At 45.8% G+C, this 12,587-nt stretch overlaps 1 protein-coding gene across 3 annotated transcripts in view; it reads left to right on the top strand.

Moving 5' to 3' along the window:
- The first annotated feature begins 4,441 nt into the window (after nt 1–4,441).
- The window catches only part of RNF157 (ring finger protein 157), a 74,747-nt gene continuing 66,601 nt past the window's right edge, over nt 4,442–12,587 (top strand). The window contains exons 1-2 of one of the 3 annotated variants that reach the window (XM_020915559.2): nt 4,714–4,799; nt 6,819–6,978. Coding sequence is in view for 2 of the 3 variants with exons in the window: in XM_020915558.2 (XP_020771217.2) it covers nt 4,712–4,799 (88 nt within the window). In the remaining variant the exon portion in view is untranslated. Of the gene's footprint in view, nt 4,800–6,818; nt 6,979–12,587 lie in introns of all 3 variants that reach the window. The other 2 variants (XM_020915558.2, XM_020915557.2) reach the window with 2 other exon arrangements.

Consider the following 12,587-nt stretch of genomic DNA (forward strand, 5'->3'; position numbering starts at 1 on the left):
ACAGGTTGGGAGGGGTGGTCTTTGCTTTAGTTGTTGCATGAAAACTCTTTAGTTGTGGCATGTGAAATCTTAGCTCCCTGACCATGGAACCCGAGCCCCCTGCATTGGGATCGTGGACTCTTAGCCACTGGACCACCAGGGAAGTCCCTGGGGCCCATGTTTTGGATACTCAAGATAGCCAGAGTTCTAACTTTGCTGTCACGCAGCCCAGGCAGAAGGGTAAGGCAAACAGGCAAGAAGGAGCCTGTCCTATCTCCTTTAGGTCCCTGAGGCATGCCCCCCAACACACCAGTTCTGTTGCCTTGGGAACTCTGTGCTACCATTAGGATAGCATCTATCAGCTCTTCACCTGCAAGCTCTCTCTCTTCCTCCTGATACGGGCATCTGTGTGAATCTTTGAAATGAGTAGATGTGTCACGAAAGGTGGAAAATGCACGACGGAGCTGAAACCAGGACAGCCCAAACGAACAAAATTAAAGGCTCAAGGGGACTAGCTGACCTAGAAATTACTCATCCCTCTGTTCCCCTCCCCGCAGGCTTCTCCTTTCTCCCTTAGACCCAAGGTGGAGAAGGGCTAGGACCTGATAAAAATACACGGGCTTAAAAAAAAAAAATACATGGTCTTGTTACCTCCCTGCCTTCCTTGGATGATTAGAGGAAACCCCTGAGACCCTTAAGCGCTGGCTTCTCTCCTAGGGTTCTCCCAAGGGCGGCATCCACCTTGGCTTGAACATGGTTAGAATGCCTTGAGGCTATTTACACAAAGGATGTGTGGTATTTGCATGTAATTTCCCTATGCGATCTGCACCATCTCTCCCCAGACCATTTGTTCAAGTTAAAAGTATTTTTATGACTCTCTTGATGGCTCTCACTTCTGGATTTTTCCTCTTGTCTGTGCTATCTTTTCCCTCAGGGCCTCTCCTTGGCCCACATCTCTGGCAAGGGGAGTCCGGAGGCACCAAGGAAGGACCTGGGAGGAATGCAGTGACGGCTCTTTCAAGGGTTTGCTTATCTCGCCTGCACCCTTAGCACCGGGGAGGTTCTTTTTTCCAAAAACAGTAACACTGTGTGATTGCATTGTAGACTGTGGGACTCTAACCCAATTCACAGAAAATCTCTTTGATCTGGAATTTTTTCTGAACTACCCTCATCCCTTTCTCTTCTGCCTCTGACCCTAGTCACCCTAGTCAGCCTGTTACCATTATCACTTCTTTTTTTTTTTCAGTCTTAACTCTTTTTTTTGGGGGGGGGGGGTTCTGCTGGGTCTTGGTTGCTTCAAGCGCGCTTTCTCTGATTGCGGTGAGCAGGGGCTACTCTCTAGTTGAGATGCTTGGATTTCTCATTGCAGTGGCTTCTCTTATTGTGGAACACAGGTTCTGGGTGTACATGTTTCAGTAGCTGTGGCATATAGGCTCAGTAGTTGTGGCGTGGGGGTGGACTTAGTTGCTCTGGGATCTGCCCAGACTAGGGATCAAACCCACGTCCCCTGCATTGGCAGGTGGATTCTTATTCACTGTACCACCAGGGAAGTCCCGATCACTTCTTTTTTTAAACTGAGTCTTGATTCACTAATGGCTTCTTTGTAATAGCCAGTAAGGATTGGAGGAAGAACAAAGTTATAGGCTTGGGGAGTGTTATCCAAGATAGGGAACAGGGCTTTCCTGGTGGCTCAGTAGTTAAAAATAAAAACAAAAAAAAACTGCCTGCCAATGCAGGAGACACGGTTTCCATCCCTGATCCAGGAAGATCCCACATGCCTCAGAGCATCTAAGCCCATGTACCAATTATTCAGCCTGTGCTCTAGAGCCGGGGATCTGCAACTACTGAGCCCACGCGCTCTAATGAAGTCCGCGTGCCCTAAAGCCTGTGCTCCACAGCAAGAGAAGCCTCTGCACCTTGAGAGCCCATGCACTGCAACGAGAGAGTAGCCCTTGCTTGCCGCAACTAGAAAAAAGCCCTATGCAGCAACGAAGACCCAGCACAGCCAAAAATAAATAAATAAAAATAAAACTATATTTATACATAAAAAGATAGGGAACAAACCCACTTCCCAAGATCAGAGGTTGAGATGGGAGAACAGATCATTGCAAACAACAGGAACAGAGCTGCCTGATTGAGCTACATCCTGCCTGATTCTGGTTGCAGATGTGGGTAAATCTGCTCAGGGATGGTGCCCCCTTTACCAATGGCCAAGGGCAGGAAGGACAAAGGCTTCTTTGATAATAAGATTATAAAGCATTTTACTCTGTGATGTGCTAAAGGCCTTCAGCTTTGAGGTCATTCTGATTCTTCGTGACTTGTATTTTATCTTTACCCAGTAATTACAAGGTAGGCCCTGTGTGTGAAAAGGGTAGCTGGTAGTCATTGATTCCCTTCCAAAGATATGTCTAAAAGCCTTCTAGTGGTGAGGGTCAAGGGTTGGAGGGAGGGCTCTGAACTCTGCCACAGAGCCCTGGTGCTTGGGAGAAGCTTCCATCTGCTGGCCTGGGCCAGGGGCTTGCCTGCTCCTCAGCATCAGTCAAAAAAAAAAAAAAGACAAGTATGTGTTCCTGCCATCCTGGCGACCTTGAAGACAACCAAGGCAATTGGGTGACGGTATCTTTGTCACCAGGTCTGCAGCTGAGAAGAGGACAATTAAAAGTACAAAAGAGGAAACTTCCTGGCAGTTCAGTGGTTGGGAATCTGCCTTCCAGTGTTGGGGGATGCCGGGTTCGATCCCTCGTCAGAGAACTAGGATCCCATGTGTCCACCAGTCAATTAAGCCCCCTCTAGGCACCTGCTGAGCCCGTGCACAGCACAGACTCCAGGCAGCCAAGTAAATAAATAAGTGAATAAAAAACTAGTACAAAAGGTAATCAGGAAAGAGACTTTATGAAATGGCTTTTACAAATCTAATCAAGGGAACCCAAGGGCCCAAACAGTATACTGAACATTGTTGAAACATTGCTGACATTGTGTTCTAGCTGTTGAACTTTTTGCTAATCAGTCTACCCTCTCACCAAAACCACACACACACAAAAAAAGGTCTAAAACACACATGTCTGTAATTAAGCTCTGGAGTGGGCATCTTCTGTCTGTCCCAGTGACCCACTGTATGTGTGTGTTCTCATTCAGAGAAGCCCTTCTCCACCTGTCATCCCACCTTGACTCTCCTTGTTCACAGGTCTCTCCAAAGTTTCCAAAAGGCATGATCCGAGCTTGACTGTCTCGACCTACTCTGAGTTGAGGGTCTCCTAACTTCAGGGCTACATGAGCTGCAGAAGGGACTCATAAACAGAGAATGTGTATAGAATCCTGCTCTTTGAAAGGAACTAAATAAGAGGGTTAGAAGTAGAAGTGGAAGCGGTGTCAGATTTTGTTTTCTTGGGCTCCGAAATCACTGCAGATGGTGACTGCAGCCATGAAATTAAAAGATGCTTGCTCCTTGGAAGGAAAGCTATGACTAACCCAGACAGTGTCTTTAAAAGCAGAGACATCACTTGGCAGACAAAGGTCTGTCTAGACAAAGCTATGGTTTTTCCAGTAGTCAGGTATGGATGTGATAGTTGGGCCATAAAGAAGGCTGAGTGCAGAAGAATTGATACTTTTGCACTGTGATGTCGGAGAAGACATTTGAGAGTCCCTTGGACTGCCAGGAGATCAAACCAGTCAATCCCAAAGGAAATCAACCTTGAATATTCATTGGAAGGACTGGTGCTAAAGCTGAAGCTCCAATACTTTGGCCATCTGATGCGAAGAGCCTATTAATCAGAAAAGACCCTGGTCCTGGGAAAGATGGAAGGCAAAAGGAAGAGAGGGCGATAGAGAATGGGATGGTTGGATGGCATCACCAACTCAATGGACATGAGTCTGAGCAAACTCTGGGAGACAGTGGAGCTGGGAGATAGAGGAGGGGACATGCTGCAGTCCATGAGGTTGGACACGACTTAGAGTGAGACGGATGTCGGTGGCGACGTCTTCCGAGCGGGTCACCAGCACTGATCAATCACCCTGACCCCGGGGAGTCCCTTTGAGGCCAAGGCGCTGGGGGTGGGGGAACCCACCCGAAGTTCCTCGGCTGGGGGGGCGGGGGCTAGGGGCGCCCCTCTGCAGGGTTTCTGACCATTGGCTTTGGGATGTTGAGGGGTGGGGCTGGAGAAGGCATCCTCCCGGCCGGGAAGCCGCGTCCGCTCTTCGGATGCTGGGGACAATGGTGAGAGAACTCTTGGGCCTCGACCTGGCGCGCGCGGCGAGAAGGCGGCTCCCGCGCAGTCACCTGAGCGGGGTCAGCTGGCTCCGCTGGAGCGACGCGTCCCCGGCCCCTCCAGCCCGCCCTGGGCCGCGAGCGCCGGGCCGCGAGCCCCGAGCCGGCCGGGCGCGCCGGGCCGCCGCTCCGCCGAGTGCCGCCGCCCATTGGCTGGCACGGCGCGGCCCGCTCCCGCCCCGCCCCGCCATTGGCCGCGGCCGCCGCGGGCCCCGCGCGCTAGCCGCCGCTGACATCACGAGGCCTGAGGCGGCGGCGGCGCCCCCGGCCCAGCCCGCAGCCCCCCTCGGCACAGGCGCCGCCGCGGGGCCCGGCGGAGGATGGTGCGCGGCGCGCCCGGGGCTCCCCGCCGCCGAAGCCGCAGCGCCAAGGCAGGAGCGGGCCGCGGCGCGCAGCCGACCCCCGCACCGGACGCGGGGCGAGCGGCCGCCGCGGTGAGGCGCCCAGGGCGGCGCGGGCGCAGCGGCCATGGGGGCCCTGACCAGCCGGCAGCACGCGGGCGTGGAGGAGGTGGACATCCCGTCCAATTCCGTGTACCGCTACCCGCCCAAGTCCGGTGAGCGCGACCCGGGGCTGCGAGGAGGTTGCGACGCCCCCGCGCGGGGGGTCCCCCGGGGGTCCGAGGGACCCAGAGGCCGAGGGCGCTGCAGAGCCATCTCGGAGGGTGGGAGGTGTTGGATCAGGTCTGGGGGGGCTGCTTTAGGGCCCTTGGCGGGGGTCGCCGGGGTGGGCAGCCCCTCCGCCGGGGGCTGGGAGCGGCCTGCGCGCCATCGGGTCCTGTGACGGAGACGTGCGCTCGGGGGACTGCGGCTCGGAGGGGCGGGGTGTCCACGGCGCAGGCCGGGTCCCTTCCTTCCCGCCGGGTGCCCGGGCCCCCTCGGGAGCTGAGGGTGAGGTGAAACGGGCTGGCATCAGAAGCAGGCACCTGTGCTAGGTGCTGGCCCTGGTGGCCTCTGGAGAGGGAGGCACAGGTTTGAATTAGGTTCTCCGGGTGAGGGGGAGCTGCTCGAGGATGGCGGCCGAAAATGCGTTCGCTGTTGCGGGTGCTTTTTCAAGACGCTGTCAGAAGAAGGAGTTTAACAGAAATGTATCAGTCATTCGGGTTGTCGCTTTGCCAGAGCAGTGGCAAGCCTGGCATTTGGAATGAGAATAGCCCTGGGATAGGGCACAGGTATTGACAATGCCTAGAAGTATTATGTTTGTTTTCAGAATCATTAAAACGATTAATGTCTCCAGCCTCTGGCTTGTAGCATAAATATTGGAGGTGGAGGAGAATTTTGACAGCACAGGGAGGCTTACAAGTGGATTGAGCACCAGCCAATTCGAAACTGCTGGCCCGGGACCTAACTCCTGGCTCTTTGTTTTTCAATACTTTGCTCAAGACTTCTGGGGATCCATGACTACCATCTTCCCTTCGGCTTTGGACCTGATGGAGATTTTCATGATCTTGGAGAGATGTCAGAGTTACAGCAGTAGAATAAAGACATGCTAATGAGATGAGCTGGTTTCTCAGCAGTTGGTCCAGTTTGTGCCAGGTGAAAGCTGGGACCAGACAATGAACCTGCACCCTGCAGTGTGTCTGCCAGGGCCATGTTGCACACTGCTTTTGTGCCAAAGAATGAATCGTTGCAGACATGAATATGCTTTTGAGCTGCTTTAGTACAGTCTGAGATCAAGGGAGGCATCATTAGTGTTTTAATAAAGCTCTGACTAATTACGATCGTATGAACCCAGTGCTAAAGGAGGCATGCATTTTGCTTTTCAGTCGACAAAAATATACACAATTATTTGTGGACTTTTCTGAAATCACTTAACTTTTATTGATTAGCATATGGAGCGTGTTTTGCTGAACTTGGAGTTTGCAGTGGCATTCACTGCCTCAGAAGAGTATTCATCTATCCTTCACTTATGGGAATAAGCATAGGTCGATCAAAGTCCCCAAAGGATATTGATGCAACTGTGGATCTTGGATGATGATAATAAAAGGGTAATGGACCAAACCGAAACTTTCCCTAACCATCACCCTCCATACTTATAGTCTTAAATCATCATCTCTGCTCTACCAATCTTTTTTTAAAAGTTTCACCTAATGGTAACTCATTTTTTAATCAGAGCTTTTGCACGAGAGAAATCTTTGTAGCAAGTGGATCAAATTTTGTATGTTCACAGAAAATAGGAATCAGAACGTTCATGTCCCAGTCGGCAGACCTCTGTGTACTTGAAAATTTTGTGTACTTGGCGTACACGTGCTAGTCTAGAGGCATCTGCTATCTTTCACGTGATCTTTATCATTATTATTGTTTTATTTATTTGACTGTGTTGTCGCTTTTCGGCACACTGAGTTCTTTCTCTGCAGAGAATGGACTGTCTCTAGGACTCTGTCTAGTTGTGCCTCGAGGGTTCAGTAGTTACAGCATAGAGGCTTAGTTATTCCATGGTATGTGGGATCTTGGTTCCCTGACCAGGGATTGAATCTGCGTCTCCTGCACTGCAAGGAAAATGCAAGTTCCTCATGTGATCTTTAAACTTACCTGACTATTGGATTATAATATTTTTTGTTTTTTTGGCCGGGCAGTGCAGCATACAGAATCCCTACCAGAAATCGGACTGATGCCCCCTGCATTGGAAGCTTGGCGTCTTAACTGCCGGACCATCAGGGCAGTCCCTGGATTATAGTATTTGAGCCCCAAAGGAACCTTGCAGAGAATCTGGCCCCTGATCCTTTCATTTGGCGGGTAAGAAAATGGAGACTCAGAGAAGTTGGTAAAGGCCAAGGTTACCCAGCAAGTTAGTGCTCTTCTTACTAAACCATCAGCCTCTGCTTTTCTTAAGGAATTGGGTTTTGAACTCATCCTTGATGATTTGTGGAATGGAGGCTATTCTGCATCAGTATTGGTACAAAACTCAGAGGCCTGTCTCTCTGGCGAAGGATCAGACTGGGTTGATCTTGAGGTCTCCCTGTCTTTGGTACTGAACAAAGCAAACAGCAGAATCAGCTTTCTCCAGGTGACCGACCTGGTGAAGCTGGGACCGCCCTCTGGCTCACTAGGAGGTCTCCAAACTCCACAGCAAGCACAAGGTCATCTGTCCCTGTAATGATGGTCACAGTGCCCAGCAGAAATTGGTTTTTCTGCTTTTTGTATTTTTAAAGGAACCCCTTAATTTTGTACACACGTTGACCTGGAAACATTTAAAAGATATTGAGAACAGCTGTTTTCATGTTGGAACTTGGATTTATTGCTTTTTTTTCTTTACTAGAGATAGGCGAAAATAAAATAGCCTAAAATTGTTTAGAATTATTTATTTTTTTGAATTAGTCATATGTGACTAATAGTTCTAAGTTGAAAAGAATGAAAAGGCGTACAGTGAGAATTGTTCTCACGGTGTCTGTTCATCCACCCAGTTACTCCCTGTATGCCGCCCATGCCTACGGAACCACTTTCTGGAATTCTTCCAGAGTTTCTTGTGTAAATACAAGTAGTAACATGCTACTTGGACTGCTCTGCACCGTGTTTTGTTTTGTTTTGTTTACTTTCAAAGATATTGGAGATCTTTTTCTATTACCTCCATATTAGGGTTTTTTGTTGTTGCTGTTATTGTTGTTCTTTTAAAAAATAAAACAACTATATCCCATTCCTTGGTGTGTACATGCTATCCGTTTTTCACACAGTCTCCTACTGGTGAACATGTGGAAGTGTCTTTCCCCCAACCTTTTACTATTACAAACAATGCAGCAATGATTAATGTTATACATATGTTCTCAGGCAATTTTTAGCTTTGTTAATAAATACACAAATATTAATCACTTAAATAACAGAAGGTATGATGGGAGTTTGTTGCTGTAGAGTATTTCTACATTAGCACAGAAAGCTGTTTTTAGCACTGTTCTGCACAGTGCTAAAAGGCACAGGGTTGTGCCTTTGTAATTTTTGAGTTAGAAGCCATTCTGTGCTTTTAAATCCTCCTCTGAGATCTTTGTTTCTTTCAAAGCCCACGATCATTTGTTCAGCAAGGGTATGGTTTTGCTGAGGTGTTGTTTTTACGCGTGCAGGCCCAACTTTTGAAAGGTGTCCCCATACTGATAAGAGTCATTGGTTCTGTTTTTCTCTGTCCAGGAAGAAATAGCATACCATAAACCCATTCATTTTAATTCAGTACCTGATAAATCTAGTTCATTTCCCTCTTACGTATTTGAGCAAATTGGAAAATAGGAATAATTCGTTTTGCTCAGGTGTTAAGAGGGAAACCTATTATAAAAATTTAGAATGGGGAAGGGATAGTTGGGGGTTGGGATGGACATGTATACACGGCTGTATTTAAAATGGATAACCAACAGGGACCTACTCTATAGCACATGGAATTCTGTTCGATGTTACTTGGCAGAGTGAATGGAAGGGGAGTTTGGGGGAGAATGGTTACATGTATATGTATGGCTGAGTCACTTCACTATTCACCTGAAACTATTCACAACATTGCTAATTGGCTATACTTCAATACACAATAAGAAGTTAAAAACATAAAATAAAATAAAAAAATTTCAAAATGGTGAGACTTCCCTAGTGGTCTAGTGGTTAAGAATATGCCTTGCAATGCAGGGGATTAGATCCCTGGTCGGGAAACTAAGATCCCATTGCCCCAGGGCAACTAAGCCCGCACCCACACACCCCAACTACTGAGCACCACAACTGGAGATCCCACGTGAGGGGACAAAGATCCCGTGTGCTGCATCTAAGGCTTGATGCAGCCAAATAAATAATTTTTTAAAAAGCAAATAAAATTCAGAATGGTAATCAGAGTCCTGGACAGCTAACATCATCATTCTCCAAATTTTTTGTTGTATTGGAGTACACACATGCTTGTCAAGTGGGTCTGTCCTAGGGCAAGAGCAGTTTCTAAAGCATAGGTACTAAGTCTTTGCTGGTTGTACAGTTGTAAAAGTTTCTCTCAGCTTTGTTGTTATTTAGTTGAGAAGTCATGTCTGACTTTTGCAACCCCGTGGACTGTAGCTGGCCAGACTCCTCTGTCCATGGGATCTCCAAGGCAAGAATGCTGGAGTGGGTTGCCATTTCCTTCCCCAGGGGTCTTCCCAACCCAGGGGTCGAACCCTCGTCTCCTGCATTGGCAGGTGAATTCTTTACCACTGAGCCACCAGGGAAACTTACTGCAGAATAAAAAATTATTTGGTTTTGGCAAATTTTGATTGATGCATTAACTAAAATTAAGTAGGTCTCTTGGGACTTCCCTGATAGTCCAAAGTTTAAGACTTAGCCTTCTAATGCAGGGGGTGCAGGTTCAATCCATGGTCAGGGAGCTGAGATCCCACATGCCTTGAGGTCAAAAAAACCAAAACATAAAACAGAAACAATGTTGTAAAAAATTTAATAAATACTTTAAAAATAGTCACACATAAAAAAATATTAAAAAAAAATAAAAAATAAATGAAGTAGGTTTCTAAAATTTTTATTAATTATATTTAATACCATAATAAGGTTAATGATTGTTCTATTTAATGACAGAGTCATAAAGATCAAGAGTTCAAATGCTGGTATTATTTTTGAACACTTAAAAGGTGGTAATTCTACTTTCGAAACCTCCAGTATTTTTGCTTTATTTGTACCTTACTTCATTGAGAGCCGACTGATTTCTTTCACTTCTCAATTTTGTCTTATGATTGAGGGCCTTTGGTTTCCTTATATGATAGTGGTTGTATTCTTTTGTTCCTTGGCAACTTTTTTCTCATTCTTTTATTACTGTTGGTGCACATTTTCGGGCACTGATATATTGTGCTGTGTGCTAGTGTATAGATTCTGATCCTGGGATTTTGATGCCTATGGCAAGCATCCGGATAGAAGCCCTTAAATCAACTTTGTAGTTCATGATGTGGGTCACAGAAGGGAGGATTGCAATACAGGCTATATGGTGGCTGTATCACCAGGGTTCTCCAGAGAAAGAGAACCAATAGGAGATGTACACATATAATTGGCCTCCATTATTGTGAGGCTGGCAAGTCTGAAAGTTGTAGGGCTGGCCAGCAAGCTGGATTCTCAGGAACTGATGTTGTATTCGTCAGTCTGAAATCTGTAGGACAGGCTGCCAGATGAGAAACTCAGGCAGGATTTCTGTGTTAGTTTTTTTTTCCCCAAACTTTGAACTTTTTATCTTGCATTGGGGTATAACCAGTTAACAATGTTGTGGTAGTTTCAGGTGAACGGCAAAGGGTCTCAGCCATACATATGTATGTATAAGTCTTACAGCAGAATTCCTTTTCCTCTGTTAAACCTCAGTTTTGGCTTTTAAAGCCTTCAACTGATTGGATGAAGCCTACCCACATTATCCAGGTCAATCTCTTTTACTTAAAATCAATTAATTATAAAGGTTAATTACATCTACAAAATACCTTCACAGCAACATCTAGATTACTGTTTAGACAACAACTGACCAGCATAGCCCTAGCCAAATTGACATAAAAATTAACAATCATAGTGATTCTTTTTTTTTTTTTTTTGGCTGTGCTGCATGTCTTTTCAGGATCTTAATTCCCCAACCGTGGATCAAACCTTTGGTAGTGAAAGTACGGCGTCCCAACCACTGGACCACCAGGAAATTCCGAGTAGCTTCTTATTTTATCAAATTATTTGTGCTAGATAAGCACAAAACTTTGGCTCACGTTTTTAGTTTCTGAAAGAGTGCCTGTGCTGGGAAATCATATTTTTAAATGTCTAAAAATTACAGTCTTTAAAAATCATTTTAAGAATTACACTTCTTCCAAAATTTCAGTGCTTATCATCTAGTATCAAATGTAGAATGCAATCATAAAGATATAAATAAGAATATAAAATATACCATGATCAGGTGGAATTTATGCCAGGAATGCAAGGTTGCTTTGATATCTGAAAAATCAATTGATGTTAAGATACCATATTGGTAGAATAAAGAGTAAAAACTACATGATCATCTCAATAGATGATCCAGTACCTTGGACCAATACTGCTTAACATATCCAATACCTTTTCTTTTTTTTCTCAATACCTTTTCAAGATAAAAAACATTCAACAAACTTGGAATAGAAAGGTGCTTCTTCAATCTGAGGGACTTCCCTGGTGGCTCAGAGGGTAAAGCGTCTGCCTTCAATGCAGGAGACCTGGGTTCCATCCCTGGGTCGGGAAGATCCCCTGGAGAAGGAAGTGGCAGCCCACTCCAGTATTCTTGCCTGGGAAACCCCATGGACTGAGGAGCCTGGTGGGCTACAGTCCATGGGGTCGTGAAGAGTCGGACATGACTGAGTGACTTCACTTCCCTTTCTTCAATCTGATGCAGGGTATCTATGAGGTACTCATAGCTACCAGTATAATTAATGGTGAGATACAGATTTCTTTCCTGCTAAGATCAGGATCAAGACAAGGATGTCTGCTTTTGCCATTCAGTATTGACTGAAGATTCTAACTGGAGAGTCTAACCGGATTGGAGATTCTAACAATAAGGTCAAACAAAGAAACACATTAAAAAGAAATTTTAAGGCATCCAGATTGTAAAGAAAAAAGTGAAACTATTCACAGATGATATGATCCTATGTATAGAAAATACCCAGGATTCCACAAAAAAAGCCTACTAGAATAATAAATGAGTCAGGTTGTAGATAAAAGATCATATAAACACGAAAAAATCAATTGTGCTTCTATATACAAGCAATTATCTGAAGGGCTTCCCCGGTGGCTCAGTGGTAAAGAGTCCACCTGCAGTGCAGAGGATTTGGAGACATGGGTTCAATCCCTGGGTCAGGAAGATCCCCTGGAGGAGGGAATGGCAACCCATTCCAATAATCTTGCCTGGAAAATCCCATGGACAGAGGAGCCTGGTGGGCTACAGTCCATGCTGTCGCAAAAGAGTTGGACACGACTGAGTGACTAAACAACAACAAGTAATCTGAAAATGAAATTAAGAAAACAGTCCCACTCCCAACAGCATCAAAAAGAATATAGTGATTCTCAGGGATAAATTTAACGTAAGTATGTGATTTGTACACTGAAAATTCTAAAGTGTTATCAAGATTAATGCTCTAAGATTAAAGAGGTCTATATGAATAGACATTTCATGTATATGAATTGGAAAACTCAATATTGTTGAGATGCCAGTGATCTCCCCATTGATCTGAAAATTGACTACATTCTCTGTCACAATCCCAACAGACTTTTTTTGAAGAAACTGGCCAGCCAGTTCTAAAATACATGTGGACATGCAAAGGATCTAGAATATTCTTAACAATTTTGAGAAGGAAGAACAAACTTGGAAGGTTTTCATTACCCAATTTCAAAAATTACATGAAGACACGGTGTGGTGTTGGTAC

This window comes from Odocoileus virginianus, chromosome 17, assembly GCF_023699985.2.
Source record: "Odocoileus virginianus isolate 20LAN1187 ecotype Illinois chromosome 17, Ovbor_1.2, whole genome shotgun sequence".
In the NCBI taxonomy this organism is placed as follows: Eukaryota; Metazoa; Chordata; class Mammalia; order Artiodactyla; family Cervidae; genus Odocoileus; species Odocoileus virginianus.